This window comes from Callorhinus ursinus, unplaced genomic scaffold (genome assembly GCF_003265705.2).
Source record: "Callorhinus ursinus isolate GAN/ISIS: 27379988/994484 unplaced genomic scaffold, GSC_fseal_2.0 scaffold55, whole genome shotgun sequence".
Lineage (NCBI taxonomy): Eukaryota > Metazoa > Chordata > Mammalia > Carnivora > Otariidae > Callorhinus > Callorhinus ursinus.
The window spans coordinates 2,597,136-2,616,566 of record NW_027397117.1 but is presented as its reverse complement, the minus strand read 5'-3'; the positions used below and the strand labels follow the sequence as shown (position 1 = coordinate 2,616,566).

The 19,431-nt window shown below is 49.3% G+C and overlaps 1 protein-coding gene across 2 annotated transcripts in view; it reads right to left on the bottom strand.

Annotated features, from left to right (window-relative positions):
- The window catches only part of HIP1 (huntingtin interacting protein 1), a 140,266-nt gene that overhangs the window by 30,774 nt on the left and 90,061 nt on the right, over positions 1-19,431 (bottom strand). For both annotated transcript variants that reach the window (XM_025864476.2, XM_025864478.2), the window contains exons 2-7: positions 17,726-17,789; positions 14,441-14,583; positions 14,132-14,188; positions 6,906-6,986; positions 3,395-3,471; positions 2,907-2,968 (exon numbers count right to left, since the gene is read on the bottom strand). In XM_025864476.2, coding sequence (XP_025720261.1) covers positions 2,907-2,968; positions 3,395-3,471; positions 6,906-6,986; positions 14,132-14,188; positions 14,441-14,583; positions 17,726-17,789 — 484 coding nt within the window. The remainder of the gene's footprint in view (positions 1-2,906; positions 2,969-3,394; positions 3,472-6,905; positions 6,987-14,131; positions 14,189-14,440; positions 14,584-17,725; positions 17,790-19,431) is intronic.

Genomic DNA, 19,431 nt, shown 5'->3' with positions numbered 1-19,431 from the left:
GAAAAGGCAGCTTTTTTTTTTTTTTTTTTTTTGACACAAATTAAAAGCAGCTGTCACTGCAAGGCGGCCATCCTCAAGTCCACGGGCTTCCTTGGGCTCCACTCTGGCAAGGGATCACAGACCGCTCCATCTTCCAGCGCGCCCGCCGCTTGCCAGGAATGCCCCTTTGGCATCCGGTAACATCTAGAGCAGTGTGACCAGGGACAAGTTACTCAATCTCTCTGTGCCTCCAGATGGTCTTCTGTAAAATGCAGGGGGTTCTAAGAGCACGTACCTCGAAAGGGTCTTGTGCGTATTCAAGGACAGGGTCGTGTAAAGTGCGGAGCACTGCAGTGATTCTCGGTGTTGGCTTTGAAACTGATTAGCATCACCTGGGGAAATTCAAAATCTATTGTTTCCCAGCAACTCCCCTACCTCCCATTCTGTCTTAATTGGTTTGGGGTAGGGTTGGGGCATCGGTAGGTTTCCAAAAGCCCCCCAGGTGATTCTAACATGCAGCTAGGGTTGAAAGCTGTATTTCCTGGCCGACTGGTTCTCATGAAGCAGAATCGGTCGGTAGCACTGTGCAAAAGAATTCTGTGATGGCGTAAGTGTCCCTATGAGCCGTTCAGTATGGTAGCCACATGGGGCTACCGGGTGCCTGAAATATGGCTAGTGCAACCGAGGACCTGACTTTTTAATGTTATTCAATTATAACTTATTTAAATAGATGTTAATTTAAATTAATTTAAATAGGCGCTACCTATTGGACAGTGGCTACCATATTGGACAGTGGCGACCCTATTGGATGGGTGTAGACCTGGCCGGGGAGGGAGTCGGCTGCTAAAATGCAGATGGCTGGGCCCCACTCTCAGAGATTCAGATTCAGTAGGTCGAGGGTGGCACCAGGGGCTTTGCATTTCTAACAAGTTCTCAGGAGATGCTGATGCTGCTGGTCCAGAGGACCACACTTGGAGAACCATTGCAAGCGCTAGAAATAAATGTTAACTGTAACTGGCCCACGTTTCCCACAGGTGAAAACCAGGGACACCTGAGGGTACTCGCTGGCACCTTGCAGGGTCACAGACTAGAACTCAGAAGCTGGAGAGACTTCTTCCAATGCCAGTTCCCTTGGTTTTTGCAGCACACAGTAGGGAACTGGGGATGGCACAGGGAACGGGGAGATGAGTGGTACAGGGCTCTTGATTCCGAATCAATGCTCGCTCAGGGGCAAGAAAGCCACCACCATTTAACCATGTTGGGGTTTGTGCCAAGACTTGGGGTAGCTGCTCCCCCGTAGAAAACTCAAAGTGGCCGATTCACTCCTCGCAGTCCCACAGCACTGGGCTGGATATTGATACCGTTTTATGAGCACTGTTCCCCTGTCCTTTCCTCCTTGCTGTTTATCTGAAGCACGCATTCTTGAATTTTGCTGAACACTTGCTACATACCAGACACTGGGCTAGAACGGAGGAAAGTACTCAAAGATTAGTAGGACATGGTTCCAGATTCCAGGGAGGAGCTCAGCATCCAGTGGTATTAATACAAGTGATCAACACATATAAAAACAGCCAGGGAAGGGTGTCTGGGTGGCTCAGTCGGTTGAGCGTCCAACTCTTGGTTTCGGCTCAGGTCATGATCTTGTGGGTCGTAGCACTGAGCCCCAAGTTGGGCTCCACGCTCAGCAGGGAGTCTGCTTGAGATTCTCTCTTTCCCTCTCCCTCTGCCCTTCCCACTCGTGCTCTCTCTCTTTAATAAATAAATCTTTAAAAAAATAAAAAATATTTTAAAAAAATGCATCCATACTATTTCTCCTACCTGGCTGGTAACACCTAAGGGCAGGGATTCTATTTTGTGTTTCTTTTTTTTACTTCTCTACTGACCTTCTTCTTTCTCCTGCAAATCACGGTTCCCAACTGGTTGTGGTGACCCTCTCACACATCCAGCACTGAACTGACTGGCCGAAGTACGAAGGCATTTGCCACCCTGGCCCAGCCCTGGCCCAGTGCTGGCTGGTATCAGGCCAGTTATAAGTAGCTGCTTACATGCCAAAGGAAGGTATAATTCAGGGGGAGAGAGTGTCTGTTTTTCCTGAGAAAATCAGAGCCCCAAGAGTGGGTCCCACACGTCCAAACGCTGAGAAGGTCACCAAGCTTGTGCATAAATACTCCTAGCTTGGAATCCACTCTTTCACGGAGCTGGGCACTTGTTGTGGAGCATCTTGAATCTTAGAAAACAGGCTTTTCTGTTCCCCAGGAGAGAAGGGGGAGTCATGCTGGCAGGTGTGGGAAGAAGGGACAGCAAAGAGAAGGGAACGGATTGCTTCCTTCCTGATTCCGGTCAGGGAAGTGTTGGGGGCTGACAGCTGGGGGGCACCAGAACTCTCAGCGAAGGGAGCCTGGAAGGGCGGCCAATTCCCCTTGCTAGTGGAAAGGGGCTTCATGGGCCTCTCACATGGACTTGGCCAACAACTCAACTCGACCAGCTGGTCGACCCTGGCTGCCGACCAAACGGCACACAGCAGCCCCTCCTCCTGAGCAGCAATCCGTCCCGAGTGCCAACCCAGCTGAGTGGCAGACAAAGCACCGGCCAGCTTGGGGGCCATAGTCCAAAGGTTATCAAAGAGGTTGGACCTGTCTTCGGGCTCTGGGAGGCCTGGGCTTCCAGAGGGAGGCCCGCAGGGTGGGGAGCATGGTCGTTCTGCTCAGAATGAAATCACCGACTCTGAAAACACCCACGAGCTCCAGCCCCTCCCTGCACCAGGGACGAGGAGAGCAGAGATAGGGTGTGGATATTCCCATTTCCTGACCTGTGCTGCACAACCTTGTAGGGAGAAGGGGGTAGGATGGCTGGTCTAAGCCGGGAACAAAGCTCAGAATTAGGCAATTCCCAGGAGAGCCTGGGCCAGATGGGAGGGAGAGACTCACCAGTTTGGAAGAGATTAAGTTCACACTCCAGGTAGTCAAACATCTCCACTGTTAGCTGGAAACTGGACACAAGAGGAGAGCGAGCTTATGTTCCAGAGCCTGAGGCCAGCGCTGCACCTGTCCCCGCCCCCCTGCTCTGTGTCGCTGTCTCTGTCCCCAGTGCATACGTGCGTGCACGCACAGACATGCCCACTCCCCACACCCAATCCTTAGCCCCCACCCACGTGGGTCTTAAGGCCATTTGAAGATCAAGCAGGGTGAATTCCACAGTGATGGTGGCGGCTAGGGGAGGGCAGGTGCCGTGCTGGGTGGGTGGGGAGGACAGCGGGTGACACCGAGAATCGAACCCTGGGCAGCCTGGAAGGATTCTGGATGAGGCGCCAACACTAGCTGGCCCCACCCCAGCCACTGCCCTTGCCATCAGGCCCTGTGTGACAACATTGAGCTTTCTTCCCTGCTGGGTCCCCAGCATGAGGATAGCCACTCACAAGTTGTTAACGTCGCTCTCTCCAGCCTCATCCAGCTGCCGGTCGCTCATCTGAAGGTTGCCCGGGAACCTGGGATTCTGGAAAGGGAGGCAGAGGAATGCAGGCAGGACAGGGCACCTCAACTAAGCTGACATCAGGCAAGCCGGCTCAGGCAGCAGCAGGCTTGATTCTGCTCATGCAGCTACCCACACCCTTTGCGGGGGATGTGTCAGTGCACACAGACCCCCCTGACCAGCTCGCAGCAGAGAATATCCACTACCCATCATCAGAGGTGAAGGCTCCATCCCATATCCGGGAGCCAGGACAGGGCTCTGCCCTAACAGTTCATGTCCTGGGACATTCTTCTAAAGATGCTCTCTGGCCCTCCCGTGAGGCCCGGCGTGACAGTGGTCGGCCCTCAACCATCCACGAGGCACAGACAGTCCCGCATTTATGTAACCCCAGCATGTTCTGAACCCCACCCATGCTTCCCTCTGTCCTTTGGCCGCTTCCCGAAGCTCCCATTGTGAGTTTGGGGAAGGGAAACCCCTTTTACATATTGGCATTATCTCTTCCCCAGTGTGGCCCGCCTGGAGTGGCCAGGAACACAAGGCAAAGGGAAAGGTGCAGACGGGCACTGATGGGTGGCCAGTCAAGGGGGTCTCAATTCCACAGAGAATACTTTAGGCTCTGAAGACATAAATCTTCCACTGCACACCTCCTGGCTCTCCCCTCTGCCCTGGCCCCCTCCAGCCCTCAGGCTCACCCCAGCGGTTTCTCTGTCTCAGAGCGGGCCAGTTCCTTGAGCGCCCCCTTCTGGCCATATTTAACCTCCTCGCTCAGTCTGGACATTACAGAGACCTGTTCTGGCGTCCCTAACCCTTCTTGCTGCCTGTCCTTCCACCACACTGCTGTCAAAACCCCGTGAGCCTGGGTCTTTGTTCGAGGACCAGCTGCCAATGTCCCTGGAGAAGGACTCACAGCCGGAGTCCCCTTTAATCATGTTCTCCAGCCTTAGTGCCCCTTCCCGGTCCTGGCTACTGGCCCGGCTCCTCACCGCCCTGGTCCGTGCCTTCCTCCTTACACCCCTGGATCTCCCTCAGCATCTTGCTTCCCACTCCCTCCCCTGTTCTGAATGTGCCAGCTACCCTTCCGTTCCTCCTGCTTCAAAAGAGTAAGGGCCAGCCTCTCTCTTGACTCGGGATCAGCCCTCCTTGTGTGCTATTTGATCGGATCTAGATTCTGGTTCATTCTGTCCCTCATGCAAGGAGTGCTGATTGAGCACCTGTTCTGTGCTACATGCTGGGCAGGCACAGGACAAAGGACATGAGGAGACACACACAGCTGCCCTCTGTCCTCCCGGAGCCCGGAGTCCAGAGCACCCGTGGCCTCACTTGCTTCCCCTGGGCTCCTGTACTTCCTGCAATCGCCCAGGTTCTTCCCACGGGCCCCACACCTCCGTAGCCGTTGCGCCCCACCCCTCCTGCCAGTCTTCAGAGCCCCCGCCACTCTGGCCCGTCCCGGGGACCACCGTCCTAATCTGGTTCTCACCGTCTTCCACTCTGAGCGGGATGGTCTCACACAGCGGCCCGGTCACCCCCTCCCCCACTCTCCACCTGCCTGTTCCTCACACGGAGGTGGATCTGTGGCTCGTTCCTCAGGAAGCCCAGACTGTGCTGGGCATCAAGCCCTTCTGTCTGCAGCTGACCCTCTGCCTAGCACGGCCGCCCTGCCCTTCTTCAGTGGCCTTTCCTCTACCTGCAAGGTGGCAGACAAGGCTCTGGGGGTCTGGGGGAGGTGTGAGTGTATTCCTTGGGAGGGAGGGAGGGCAGGAAACAAACGGTGGGGCCCGACGGCAGACCGGCAGACTGTATGTCCAACACCAGCTGCCCCTCCGGTTCGACACGCTGTCTTTACAACGTGACCTCGACATTCCACCTTGGCTGGTGTGGTTCCCGTCCCACCCCCTTGAATCCAGGGACCGCTGTGACTGCCTCAGCCCATATAGGACAGTGGAAGGGATGCTCTGTGACTTCGAGGCTGAGTCTTATAAATGCCATGCACTTCTACCTTGTTCTCTTGGGAAACTGGCCGGGCTGCAGGGAGTCCTCACAAGCACTGAGACTTCGTGAGGAGGGAGACGCCAGGCCATGCCCACACTGTCCCAGCTCTAGGCAGCACCAGCCTGGGACCACATGGGGGACCTGCAGCCTGCAACTGCCCAGCCCAGCCCTTCTGGAACATCCGACCCACAGAAGGTGTGAGAGATGATAAAAGGCTGCTGGTCTTTCAGCCACTGAGCTGGGGGTGAGCTCAGGTGTCCTGCCTTTGAGAAGCCTACCTGGGTGGCCGGTGTCTGGGCACGGCACCGCATTACAAGCTCCTGTACCATCTTGTGCATCTCTCAGTTCTGGTCCTCACTGGACTTGCCTGGCTTGTCTCCCAAGCAAATACGACTCCTGGAGGCCGGGCCAAAGTCCCTTCACCTTTCTCTCTTCAGAACCTAACCCAGTTCTGGGCTGCGGCAAGCACCCGGCTCTACACAAGCAGAGGGAAGGGTGGCCACTGAGCAGCAGGGGCTTGTGTGCCCTACAGGCCTGGGTTCAAGTCCCACCTCATTGCCAAGGAGCTGCGTGACAAGGCAAGACACTCGAGCACGCTCCCAGTTTCATTTTCCTGGGCTATAAGAATACTGCCTTCCTAGGGTCACGGTGAGGATTAAGTAAGTAGGAATGGCTAGCACAGCAGGGTGGGTTCCGTGAATCAGAAACCCCCCCGTCCCCCGAGTCCATAAGAGGTAAATCTCCTCCCTTCCCCATTTCCAATGCCAGCTCCCCGCTCTGCTTCCAGGCCATTCCTGCCCATCCCTGCTCCATCCACACCCTCCCTCCACCGTCTGCCTCGATCCGCTTCCTTCATCTTCCCCTTCCATGCCACAGTCCCACATCATCTCAGAAGGCCTCTGGCTCCTTTTACAGGCTCATGGGACAGCTTCGCACTGTGACACGGTGCCGCAGGTACGTAAACCTCCTCCCCCCGACGGACCCGGGCACTCCAGCCGAGCAGACCCTTTCTACGTATCCTTATGTGCCACCTGGTTACCCAGCACGACGGTTTTACCTGCATCCGGTGCATTAGAAAGACCGTCTAAGGCCACAGATGGATGCAAAGAAGCTTCTGTGTGAGAACTCACTACATAAAAGGAAGGGACTGTTTTTATTCACAGTCAAGGCAGTGCTTCTGAAACATTTTCCTAAGGCAGCCTACTGGATAGGGGTCCTCTCTGCAAGACGGGGAATAAAAAGGTATGGAAAATGTGGGCCAGAATCCCAGTCCCGAGTCACACTGCAGCCATCCTATAAAATACCTTCCTCTCACTGGATGTGGTATAAACACTCCCTGAGGGACCCGGGCCACCTTATTCCCAGAAAGACCTGAGAGTTTGGCCCACAGAGGTGGCCGGGGTGGGGAGGTGGGGCGAGGGAGGGATGCGGGTGGGGGGCTCTGTGTGCAGAACCGTTGGCAGACTCACTTTGGTGTGATACTCCATCTTCGTTCTTAGCAGTCTGAGGTAGATGCTGCAGAGTTGTCCATACCCCTCGCTCAGGTGGCCCTTCCGGGAAAAGAAAAGAAAGCAGGGTATCAATACTAACATTTGGGGGAGAGACTGACAGCCAGGACTTCTGTTTTTAACAATAGATATATTTTTTTCTGATACTGAAAATAACAAATGGCCATTGTGGAAAATTCTGGAAGATGCACGCAAACGCAGGTACAAACAAATCACCCTTAATCTAAACACCAGATGGAATCATGGCAGACATTATGGAGTAAAAAATGTTATTTTATTTAATTTTTTTCAATTTAAACAGACTTTTTTTTTTTTAAGTTTTATTATTTAAGTAATCTCTACACCCAACATGGGGCTCAAACTCATGATCCTAAGAGTAAGAGTCACATGCTTGGGGCGCCTGGGTGGCTCAGTCGGTTGAGCGTCCGACTCTTGATTCTGGCTCAGGTCATGGTCCTGGAGTCCTGGGATCGAGCCCTGTATGGGGCTCCCTGCTCAGCGGGGCGTCTGCTTCTCCGTCTCCCTCTACTCCTCCCCTGCTTGTGCTTGCTCTCTCTCTCTCTCTCGCTCACTCTCTCTCAAATAAATACAATCTTGAAAAAAATAAAAAAAATGTTTAATAAATACATAAAATCTTAAAAAAAAAAAAGTCACAGCTTTTCTGACTGAGCCAGCCACGCACCCCTAAAATAATGTAGATGTTATTTTTTAGGTTCTCAGCAAAATTGAGCAGAAAGTACAGGGATCTCCTATATACCCCCTGTTCCCATGTGTACAAAACCATCCCCACTGTCAACATCAGCACCAGAGTAGGATATTTGTTCCAACTGATGAACCTTCCCTGATACATCATTATTGTCCAAAGTGAAGTTTACCTTAGGAATCACTCTTGGTGTGGTACATTCTATGGGTTTTGACAAATGGATAACGTCCTGTATCTACCATTATGGTATCACGCACAATAGTTTCACTGCCTTAAAAATCCTGTGTTCCACCTTTATTTGAAAATATAAAATGGAGTCCATTTTTTTCCTTAATATACTTCAATTTTTCCCTATCTTCTCAAATTTTCTTGTTTCATTATTTTTAGTGATATTTTTAAGATATTTTTATTAAGTACATACTATAATTTATCAAAACAAACTCCCTGCTCTTGTATGTCTTAGTTACAGGCATGTTTTTTTTTTTTAAGATTTTATTTATTTATTTGACAGAGAGAGCGGGAGCAGGAACACAAGCAGGGGGAGCGGGAGAGGGAGAAGCAGGCTTCCCGCTGAGCAGGGAGCCGGATGTGGGACTCGATCCCGGGACCCTGGGATCATGACCTGAGCCGAAGGCAGACGCTTAACAACTGAGCCACCCAGGCGCCCTGCAGGCATGTTTTTCTATTATAAGCTATATTTCAATGAATGTTCTTACCGTATAATCTTGTGTACCAACACGAGAACGTCCTTTGCATGACTTCTAGACATGGCTTCTGATTTAAGAAATTTAGTCTCCCACCCTGAGTAATCACAGTCTGGTCATAGGCTATTTCCTTCCTCCTGTCTTTCTATCTAAGTGCAGGAGAGGAAGCACCTCTTCTAGATGGACTCCAGCCGACTGAGAGCAGCTAGAGCATTCTACATGGGATGGGGATGGAAATGGGACAGATCCCAGATCCCAGCTGGGGACAAATAAGACCTCCCGTGGAATCTGCCCATGCAGTCATGTCCTGGGTGCCTGAGAAGAAGCTGGAATTAGCAGAGTGATGCTTGCAAGTCCCAGATGCACACAAAAGGGGAGGGGGGTAGGGGCACAAAGAACAGCTGTGGTTCCCACATGAGCTCTAACTTCTACATCTCTGGGTGCATCTACATCCTCTAGAGTAGAGGAACCCCACTGAAACATGCCTCAAGGAGCACCAAAGAGAGTGGGGTCATCAGACGAGGTTAAAAATATCAATGCCAGAGATCAGACTATTTCCTAATGTATTAGTTTTCTATGAAAAATCGTATTTTATGAATTGTACATTGTACTTGTTCGTCATGGAAAAATTACAAAGTAGCGGAGAGCAGACAAAGTGAAACTATGCTCATCATCAAAGACAACTATATTTCACATGAAAAGGCACCAGGATCAAAAAGCAAAAGATGAATCGGTCATAGACGTCAATGTAAAATGTAAAACTATAAAAGTCATAGGAGGTAACAGATGACCTTGGGTACGGCAATGACTTTTTAGATAGAACACCAGAGTCACGCTCCATGAAAGAAATAATTGATCATCAAGCTGGACTTCATTAAAATTAAAAAAACGTCTGGAAAAATCACTGTCAAAAGAATGAGAACCCACAGACTGGGACACATCTGATAAAGGACTGTTATGCAAAACCTATGAAGTACTCTTAAAACTCAACAACACGGGCGCCTGGGTGGCTCAGTCGTTAAGTGTCTGCCTTCAGCTCAGGTCATGCTGGGATCGAGCCCTGCATCGGGCTCCCTGCTCCACGGGAAGCCTGCTGCTCCTTCTCCCACTCCCCCTGCTTGTGTTCCCTCTCTCGCTATATCTCTGTCAAGTAGATAAATAAAATCTTAAAAATAAATAAATAAAACTCAACAATAAGAAGATAAACAGCCTGATTAAAGAAATGGGCCAAAGACCTTAACGGACACCTCTCCAAAGAAGATAGCAAATGAATGTACGAAGAGATGCTCCCCATTGCATGTTACCAGGAAACATAAATTAAAACAACACTGAGATACCAGTACACACTTGTGAGAATGGCCAAGATCCAGAATACTGATAACACCAAATTCCAGTGAGGATGTGGGCCACAGCACCTCTTGCTCATTGCTCAGTGGGAATGCAGAATGGTAGCCACTTTTGAAGATTTTATTTATTTATTTGACAGAGAGAGACAGCGAGAGAGGGAGAAGCAGGCTTCCCGCGGAGCAGGGAGCCCGACGCGGGGCTTGATCCCAGGACCCTGGGACCATGACCTGAGCCAAAGGCAGACGCCCAACGACTGAGCCACCCAGGCGCCCCTAGTTCAGCCACTTTTGAAGACGGTTTGGCAGTTTCTTATAAAACTAAACTTACTCTTACCACAAAAATCAGCAATGGCCCTCCTTGGTTTTTTACCCAAAGGACTTGAAAACTTATGTCCAAACACAACCTGTTCATGGGTGTTTACAGCAGCCTTATTTATAACTGCCAAAATGTGGAAGCAACCAAGACATTCCTTAGTTGGTGAATGGATAAACTGTGGTACGGTCAGACAATGGGCTATTACCGAGCACTAAAAGTGACATGAGCTATCAAGCCCTGAAAAGACATGGAAGAACCTTAACTGCGTGTCAGTAAGGGAAAGAAGCCCATCTGAAAAGGCTACATACTGTATGATTCCAATTCCATGACATTCTGGAAAAGGCAAAACGGTGGAGACAGTACAAAGACCGGTGGTTGCCAAGGGCTGGGGGAGGTGGGGAGGGATGAATAGGTGAGGCACGGAGGATTTTTGAAGTCAGTGAAACTATTCTGTGTGATACCACTGTGATGGGTACATGTCCTGATACACTGGATATACGATGCCCCAACACCACAAGTGAACTATAATGCAAACTACAGACTTCAGGTGATTATGATGTTATCAGTGAAGGTGTATCACTTGTAACAAATGTACTATGTTGGCAGGGGATGTTCATAAAGGGGGACACTACACGTGTTTGGAGACAGCGGGTATATGGGAAATCTCCATACTTCCTGCTCAATTTTGCTGTGAACCTAAAACTTGCTCTTAAAAAAAAAAAAATAGGGGTCCCTGGGTGGTTCAGTCAGTTAAGTGGCTGACTCTCGATTTCGGCTCAGGTCATGATCTCGGGGTCCTGGGATCGAGCCCTGAGTTGGGTTTCGTACTCAGCGAGGAGTCTGCCTGACATTCTCGCTCTCTCCCTCTCCCTCTGCCCCTCCCCCCACTTGAGGTGTGCATGCTCTCTCTCAAATAAATAAATCTTTAAAAAAAAAATTAGGTCTTAATTAAAAAAAAAAGTACAAAGGTTTCTAATATCCACAACTCTCAGCCAAATGGAAGAGACCACTGCATAGGAAGCTAGGTTCTTAAAGAATTCCAGTTTGGATAACAAGTGAGGCTAGGTATCTGGGTTGACCTTCCCGTTGAAAACTACTAAAATATTGGGTAAAATATTTAAAACTTCTTTTTGAAGGCATTAATGAACTAACGAGAGGCTAAGGAATCCTCAGGCCAGGGACTGAGTCCATACAGATACTAGGTGAGTAAGTGGAATGCTGGGGTGATGGAGTTGGTGGGGACAGGGTTTTGCCACACCACGTGAACCAGGTGGTGAACAGGAGGCAGGGCCCTGGCCTGCCCACATTGAAGAGTCTGGTGGAAGAGGCAAAGACTGCTTCCCTGGGGTGGAGGAACCAAGGGCGAACTGGAAATAACACAGATCCCAGCACGCCTGCACCAAAAGAGTCCTCCCTGAGGACCTCAAACCACTGTTATGATCAGAGGGGGGGAAAAACAACTTCTGGGAATTGGACCCAGGAGCCAGAGCTCAAGGGGCTCTGCCTGGAATTCATAAAACCTTAAATTGAGAATTTAATTTAGAGTGATCTCAATGGAAGGAAATGCCCGTTCTCTCTGGAGGAACCTGACTTGAAAGAGTTCCCACAAATACGATTCCTAGGAAAATGAGCAATGCACAGTGAAAAATAAGCACAAAAAGAAACTCCACAGCATGAACAACATTCATCAAAAGCAACGGATGGCAGGAACAGATCTCGAGGGGCTTTAGATAACGGAAGTATAAGAACTGATATATGAGATCACTGTCTAATTTGTCTAAGTAAATAAGAGGCTGTTTCAAAATACATGCAGGACACAAGAGATCATAAAAAGTGACAAGCAGATTTGGGGGGAAAAAAAGAACTCCAAGAAATAAAAGCTAGACTAAAATTATCAATCTTATGAAGAGGTTTAACAACAGATTAGACCCAGCTGAAAAGGGAACAACAAATGAACTGAAAGCTAGATTTACTGAAACTACCCAGAATGCTGTAAAGAGGCAAACAGGTAGAAAACAATGAAACAGGGGTTTAAAGACATGGGGTGAGGGGGGTGCTTGGCGGGTTTAGTCGGTGGAGCATGAAACTCTTGATCTCAGGGTCATGAGCTCAAGACCCATGTTGGACGTAGAGCTTAAAAAAAAAAAAAAAACGGCACTGGGGTATAGAGTGGAAAAGACTGACATAACCAAAGTCTCAGGGGTAAATATGGAGTGGAGCAAAGGTGACAGTTGAAGAGACAGAGAATTTTTTGTAACTGATAAAAGATATTAACCCATCAAAAACTAATGATGTAATGTATGGTGATTAACATAACAATAAAAAAGATATTAACCCACAGATTCAAGACATCTAAAGAATTCCAAGTAATTTTGCACCTATTCGTAGTAAGGTCTTAAAATGGCCAGAGGAAAACCAGATTTGCTTTTAAGAAGGGACAATGACTCTGACAGCCAACTTCATGGAAATGATGGCATCCAGAAGTCAGTGGAAGGATATCTTGAATAATATCATCCATGTGCTGAGAGAAAATAACTGTCACCCAGAAAGAGTATCAGGAGAGTGAAATAAAGACATTCCCAAACAAGTAAAATCGGTTATTTGCCACCATGGGATTCTCACTAAAGGAAATAATTCAGGCAGAAAAAAAAGTGACCCCATATGTTAGAATACAGATGTAAAGAAAGAAAGAGCACAGAATAAAACAATTAAAATAAAATATCTTATAGTCTAAAAAGAAAAACAAAACCAAAATTAAAATACATGACAACAATAACATACAAGTTTAGAGGGAGGGCATGGAGTGAAAATATTCTAAGGTCTTTGTGTTATAGAGGAAACAGCTAAAGACATGAATTTTAGCTCTTGATAAACTAAACATGCATTTTGTAATTATTGGATAACATACCAAAGGGTAAGAAATAAAATCAGAGTTAAAAAAAAAAATCTCCTAACTAGTAATAAGGGGAGAATGGAATGAGAAAAAAAATACCCAATCAATCCAAAAAAGACAAGAAATTAAGAGAAACAGAAACAGGACAGTAGGGGCAAAGAGAAAGCACAAACTAAGACGGAAGGTATAAATCTAAAAATATTTTGCATTATAATAAACATAAATGGTGTAAATGTACAACTAAAAGACAAAGACTGCCATCTTGACAAAAAGCAACAACAAAATCCAACTAAATGCTATTTATAAGGGACTTTTCTAAGACACAAAATATAGAAAAGTCAAAAGTAAAAGGGTGGAAAAAGATACACCAGGCAAATTCTAACAAAAAAGAAGACTCAAGCTTTCCATGTTTAGAGATATAATTGAAAGCTCTCCAACATGCACCTGGGAGGTTTGGGGACAACTCTCAGCTTTGTTCAGACCAACTAGCCTGTGATGTAGGAAAAGCTGCTTCCCTCTCTGGGCCTGTATTCTCATCAGCAATGGGTACACTGGATGACACAATTGCTAACATTCTGTGAGTAAAACTAAGAATTTGAAGGAAAGGGCCAGAGCTCTCAACCAGTGGGGGCAAACAGACGTAACAGAATCAACCCAAGAAAGTCTTCAAAATGCAGATTATGCACAGTCAATATACATACTCCTTGGACAACAGAATCTAGAGGGATCCTGGTGTATGTGTATAAAAACCTTCTTTTCCAACTGATTCCAATACCACCACCTACCTCCTCCCCCATCCTAAGGCACTGAGAATCTCTAGATTCTCAGGGAAGAAGGCAAAAAAACGGTACTGGCATTAAGAATTGGGAATGCCAGTTCTCAGTGTACTGTGACCCACATGGGACCAGCAGAAGGAAAGACACAGGAATTGTGGCAAAGTCACTGCTGAGGGATCCAATGCCTAGAGACCATTACGATGTGAGGTTCCATTGGCAGGAGAAACTCCCAGGCCCTAGAACTTCCCTACAGCTTTAGGGTCCCCAGGTAAGACCGTGGACATCATGGTACTATTTGGGGCCATTGTTGACCCCTTCTTGATGGTCATGAGAGAAATCCTAAGCAAGCTGAAAGAGATGAATTTATTCCGTTCCACAGTCCTTGTTCTGTGGCCTCTGGGGAAGGAGAAGCAGGTGCAGGTGGACCCCGGGTGCATCTCCAAACTCACCCACATCCTGCTCATGTCACTCAATTCATTTTTGTATCTCAGGGAGTCCTTGAGGACCTGGAGAGGGAAGAGAACAGCTGGTGAGAGAAGAGAGGGAAGGAGACAGAGGCTGGCATAAGATGGGGCTGGGGTGGGCAGAGAGGCCGACAGACAAGTCCACCTCTAACCAGCAACCTAAAGGCCAGGAGAAGGGCAAGCTGCCCCTGCCTCAGTGCCAGAGTGGACGGCGCCCCTTTTCCCCAGGCGATCCCACTTTCCCCGCATGGGTCCCGGGCCCCCTGGCAATCCCCTGTGGTCCCAGGAACTCACGTTCGGGTGTCCGTCTCGGAGGAGTTTGTGAAACACGTGGCAGAACTTCCAGCAGAGGACAGCGTTGCTAGAGAGGGGCAGCCGGTTGACAACAGACCAAAAGGTCTGTGCCCCTTTCTCATGGTGGGTGCCCAGTATGCACGGTGAGGGGGCGGGTCATGGAAAACAAAGGCACGGATGGGCCTTTTCCAGGTTGTACAAGTGTGCTCTGGGCCAGTGGTGGTCCTGGTTTGCCTTTAGCAGGAAGATGCTTTGGCTGAAATAAGGGTTTTGCCGTGGGAGGAAGACTCTGCCCTTCCCCTGGGTTTGGCTGAGGGTGTGATGGGGCCTTTCGGGGAATAATAACAGCTCACATTTTAGCAACACATTACAGTGTCTCAAAGTTCTTTCTTATCCAGTATTCAGAAGTGAGGGCAGGCTTCAGCTCTTCATCAGGGGCCCTGGCCCTGGTGGGGACACCTCGGCTCCTCTTCCAAGCAGCATCTGACTCCTCTCCATACGGGCACTCTGCTCTTTTCTGTGATTTATTTCCTTATTGAAGTATAGTCGGCACCCAATACACATTCATTTCAGGTATCCGACATAGCGATCAGGCAACTTCACATATAGCTATGGTCTGTCACCAGATGACACCATTATAATACCAGTGACTATATTCCCGATGCTGTACCTTGCATCCCCCTTGATTTAGTCATTCCATAACTGGAAGCATTTCCCCAAAACTTAAAATGACTCTTATACCCCACTCTTTCCATAAACCCTCTTGGTTTATGCTTCTTGGTGCATGCATTTCCCTATACCTTGAACTCGCTGTATGTGGAATCCTGGGGCCACATCCACCCGAGATCCAATTTCAAATGCACCCACAGACTCCCTGCCACAACCTCTATGTAATAAACGTCCATCTGGTCTAGCGTGATTTTAAGTTAGCACTTACATGGGCCTCACACACCCAGCAACTGGGCACCACCAACTCCAAGTGTAGGTCTTTCCCCAGAACTACAGGCTTCTTTGTCAAGGCTCAGGAGAGAAGCGGGGTGCCACTCAGGACAGAAAGACCAGGCCAGAAACTCTATGATTCATCCAGAACACATGTTGTTTTGCTTCTGAGCTGGAAGGTATCAACAAGTTCTTTCCCCAAACTGAAATTTGCATTTCGGGGGGGGGCAGGCTTGAACACAGACTTCTGGGTCTGGAAGCTGATGTCAGCTTTTGGCCTTAGAGGGGTTTCTGAAATAACTACAGTTTCCCCTAAAGCTCAGTCCCCTCAGGCTAGATGGAAGCCAAGAGGAGAGATGGACAGCTTGCAACCCCTCTCACGGGCTGACTTCTTACGGCAGACTCTGGTTACTTTACCGGAAGTGGGAGCAGGTGTAGAGCTAGCCAGGCACCCCGACTTTGAGAGAGGCAAGGAGACCTTTCCGTCCTTTGATTTCATAAGCATTTTAACGCACCTACTGCGTGTCAGGCACTATAAAAGGCACTCAGGGATATAAAAAAATAAATAAAACTCAGTCCCTAGCCCTCGGGGAGTGGATACATGCTGGGGGCAGGGAGGGGGGGCAGTTAGACACCCAGGATAAATGGCTGTCTGAACAGCACTTCTGACGTCAGATTTCCAAATGTTTATTCAGCTGGGATTGAGAGGGGCTGATGGTTTCCAAAAAAATCAATAAAGAATAAATGTTTTGTGGTATCTTTAGGCTTTAAAACCCTACTCTTTGGAGTTGAACCTTTTAACATTTATCCACTTCCTAGAAATGGTGAAGCAGAGAAATTCACAGAAGGTGAGAGCAGGAACATTAGACCTTTGAAATCTTCTTCGGCCAAGTCTTTCATTTGACAGACACGGGGACAAAGGCTCACGGAGGCCCTGCTGGACCCACTCAAGGCTCCAGAGCAAGCCAGACTGCTGCCGAGGTTGGATTCCAGAACCTCCTTGTGGTGCCCCTTCCATCACCCCGGGTAGCCTCCCTGGAAAGCTGTGATGTGGCCTGAGCACACTGGCCTCGACAACAGACTCTTATTTCATATCTCAATTGGACGGATCAGTATTCTTAGCAGAATGGGGGTCAGGACCAGGTCATTCCCCCTGAGAAAGTCATCGGGGCTTTTCTTGACTTGGTAAAGCAAGGGGACTGTGCTTTCCTGGAGATAAAAGGGCAAGATCTAACCAGGCTCACGGTCAGGCCAGGTTTCTGGGGTACTTGGGAGACGTTCTAGAGTCCCCAGCCTGCAGCAAAGCCCTAAAGTCCAACCAAAGCATCTTCCCACCAAAGACAAGCTACTTACCCATCAGTAAAGAGCAGTACGTGCTGTTAGCAATGCTTCCCAGTGGCCTGCTATGGGCTAGGCATCCTGCTGACGGGGCAGGGCTCCTCTGGCCACCATACCCGGAGGGTCTCCTCCAGGGGCTGAGGTGGGATGGCTTCCACAGGAGCTGTTCTGACCCAGCTGTGTTACCGCCACCACAAGAAGCCCAGCCTCCGCTTGCCCCGGGCTGTACCCTGCTCCTCCCTGGCACACATACAAACAATGGCTTCGCCCCACTCGCAGCCTTGCTTTGGAACTTTGGGGGTCAACCCTCCAGCTCTTGGACTCTATCCGTCAAGGGCAGATCCCAAGGGATCCAACAGCCAGCATGCAGTCTGCACTTCCCTCCAAAGCCACACCCCACGAGGGTGGCTGCCTGGGGCCAAACGTGGCGTGGGGGTGGGGGTGGGAGTAGGGGGGGCTGGTGGTGAAAACCTCCAAGCCACCAGTTCCTGACGCTGCCGTGAGGTCCTTGTCTTCTGCCCGGCTGACTGTGCGTGAACCAGCTCACACTGGTGGATCTTACGTCCATGGCTGCACATCTCCCCCACCACCCGCTGGGGCATAAGGCAGAGGAGACCTTTGGCTTTCGAGCCCAGAGAAGGGGAGATGATCACGTTCCCAAGGGGGTGGTCCGTGTGGCCCCTATGGGCCAAGTGCAGGGTCTGGAGTGCTTTGACAATCCCTCCTGTACCCCCAGGAAATCTCTCAAAGGGAAGTCCTAAGAGGGGCGGGGTCCTTGGTAAGCTGTAAAGAGCTGAGCTAGGAGGTGGCTTTGATCCCTTCACCCTGATGAACTGTGGTCTCAAAGGCCAGCTGCTGCCCACTGAGGCAGCTTGAACCCTGCAGGAGGCCTGGCCAATGTAGGGGTTCCCCTTCCTGCAGCTGAGCAAGGACACCTCGCCCTGACCTCAGTCCCCACAATTTGACCCGCCTCGGGGTTGGTCTTCCAAGCAACATCCAAAAGGATATTTCTGGCGTGTTTTTCCTTTACAGCCACTTCCTGCGTATTAATGGCCTTATTGATGCTGACAGTCTGAAAAACAGGAGGCAGGGGGAGGGGAAAGGAGGCTGAGATGAATACACTTCTAGTGTCTGAGACCCTCCCAGGCACCCCACCCCTTTCTCTCCCTGCAATGACTCCTCCCTAGCTCCCCGAGGACCCCCGTGCCCCACGGTCCCTGTACAGGGCCCCCAGTGGGGGGCAGAGGTGGGCAGCGCTCCCAGGCCAGCTGGCCCAGGCTGTCCTAAGGCAGCGGGCTTTGCTGCCTGGCATTGGCTGTGCCCAGCTGCTATGCCTGCCTGCCACTCATTCACTTGGCACAACAACATGGCAATTAAAGCCTGCACAAAGGGATGCTTTTCATCCCCCAGGGAAACATTATTTCTCCGGGAGCAGGAGGAAGAGGCGCTGAGATCAGGGAGCGGCTGTGGCCCAAAGGCCATCCAGCCGCCCCTCTCTCACCGCTAGAACCTTCCATGGAGACTTCCCTAGCTGGCCCGGGTCTGCAGGGGTCACTCTCATCTCTTGTTTTCCCCACTCCTGGTATCTTTCAACTCTAACCAAATTCTCCTTTATTCCCTTACTTAAAGCGCGTTAAAAATGTTCACTCCTTTCCAGTTGTGTTAAAAATCATACCTCTCTTCGGAATGTAGCCAGCCGTGTGTACATACGAATATAACTTAACACACACACACACACACACGGGATCGTATCACGTAGTCTGTTTAAATATAGGTTATTTTCCTTTTCCTGTTTTGCTGTGCTCCCCTTCTGTAGATGGTGTTCACCTTGAGCCACATTAATGTGTTATGCATCACACACACACACACACACACACACACACACACACACACACACACCCCTCTACCCACCAAAGGGGTTAATCGTGCCACAGTTCTATAGAAATGGGATCGCCAAGTACAGACTTCTCTACATCCTGCCTTTCTCACTTGAAAATATCTCATGAAAAATTCTCCAAGCGGGATGGCAAAATTCTAGCCTGTTCTTTTTTTTTTTTTTCCTAGCCCGTTCTTTAAAGAGACAGCATACTACTCCATGGTGTGGGTCAGTGTGATTTATACAAGCATTCCCACAGTGGTAGGCAATCAGTTTTGCCTTTTTTTTTTTTTAACCATTTTAGTCAACATGCTTATACATGTATCCTTATTAATCGATGCCTTCATTTCCAACAGGTAGATTCCTAGGGGTGGAATACATTGGGTCAAAGTGTGTTGCTTTGTTTTGTTTTGTTTTTTTAAACTTCTCATTATGGAAAGATCCAAACACAGACAAACATGAAGACTAATCTAATCGGCATGCACACCCCCCCCAGCGTCAACCTTTATGAACGTGCAGCCAAACTGGCTTCCTTACGGACAAGGATTCGCAAACGTTTTCTGCAAAGGGCCAGTTAGTAGATGTTTTAGGCTTTGCAGGCTACATGGTTCTCCACTGCAAGTCCTCCATTCTGCAGAAGCTGGAGCACAAAAGGAGCCTCACACATACTAAACAAATATGTAACAGAATGAACATGGCTGTGTTCCAATAAAACTTTATATACAAAACCAGGCGGCAGTCTGGATTTGGTCTGTGCCTGTAAGCGTGCTGACCCTTGCTTTCTACCATCAGCCACTTGACCCCCTTGCTTGTTATGAAGTAAAATCCCAGGCATTAC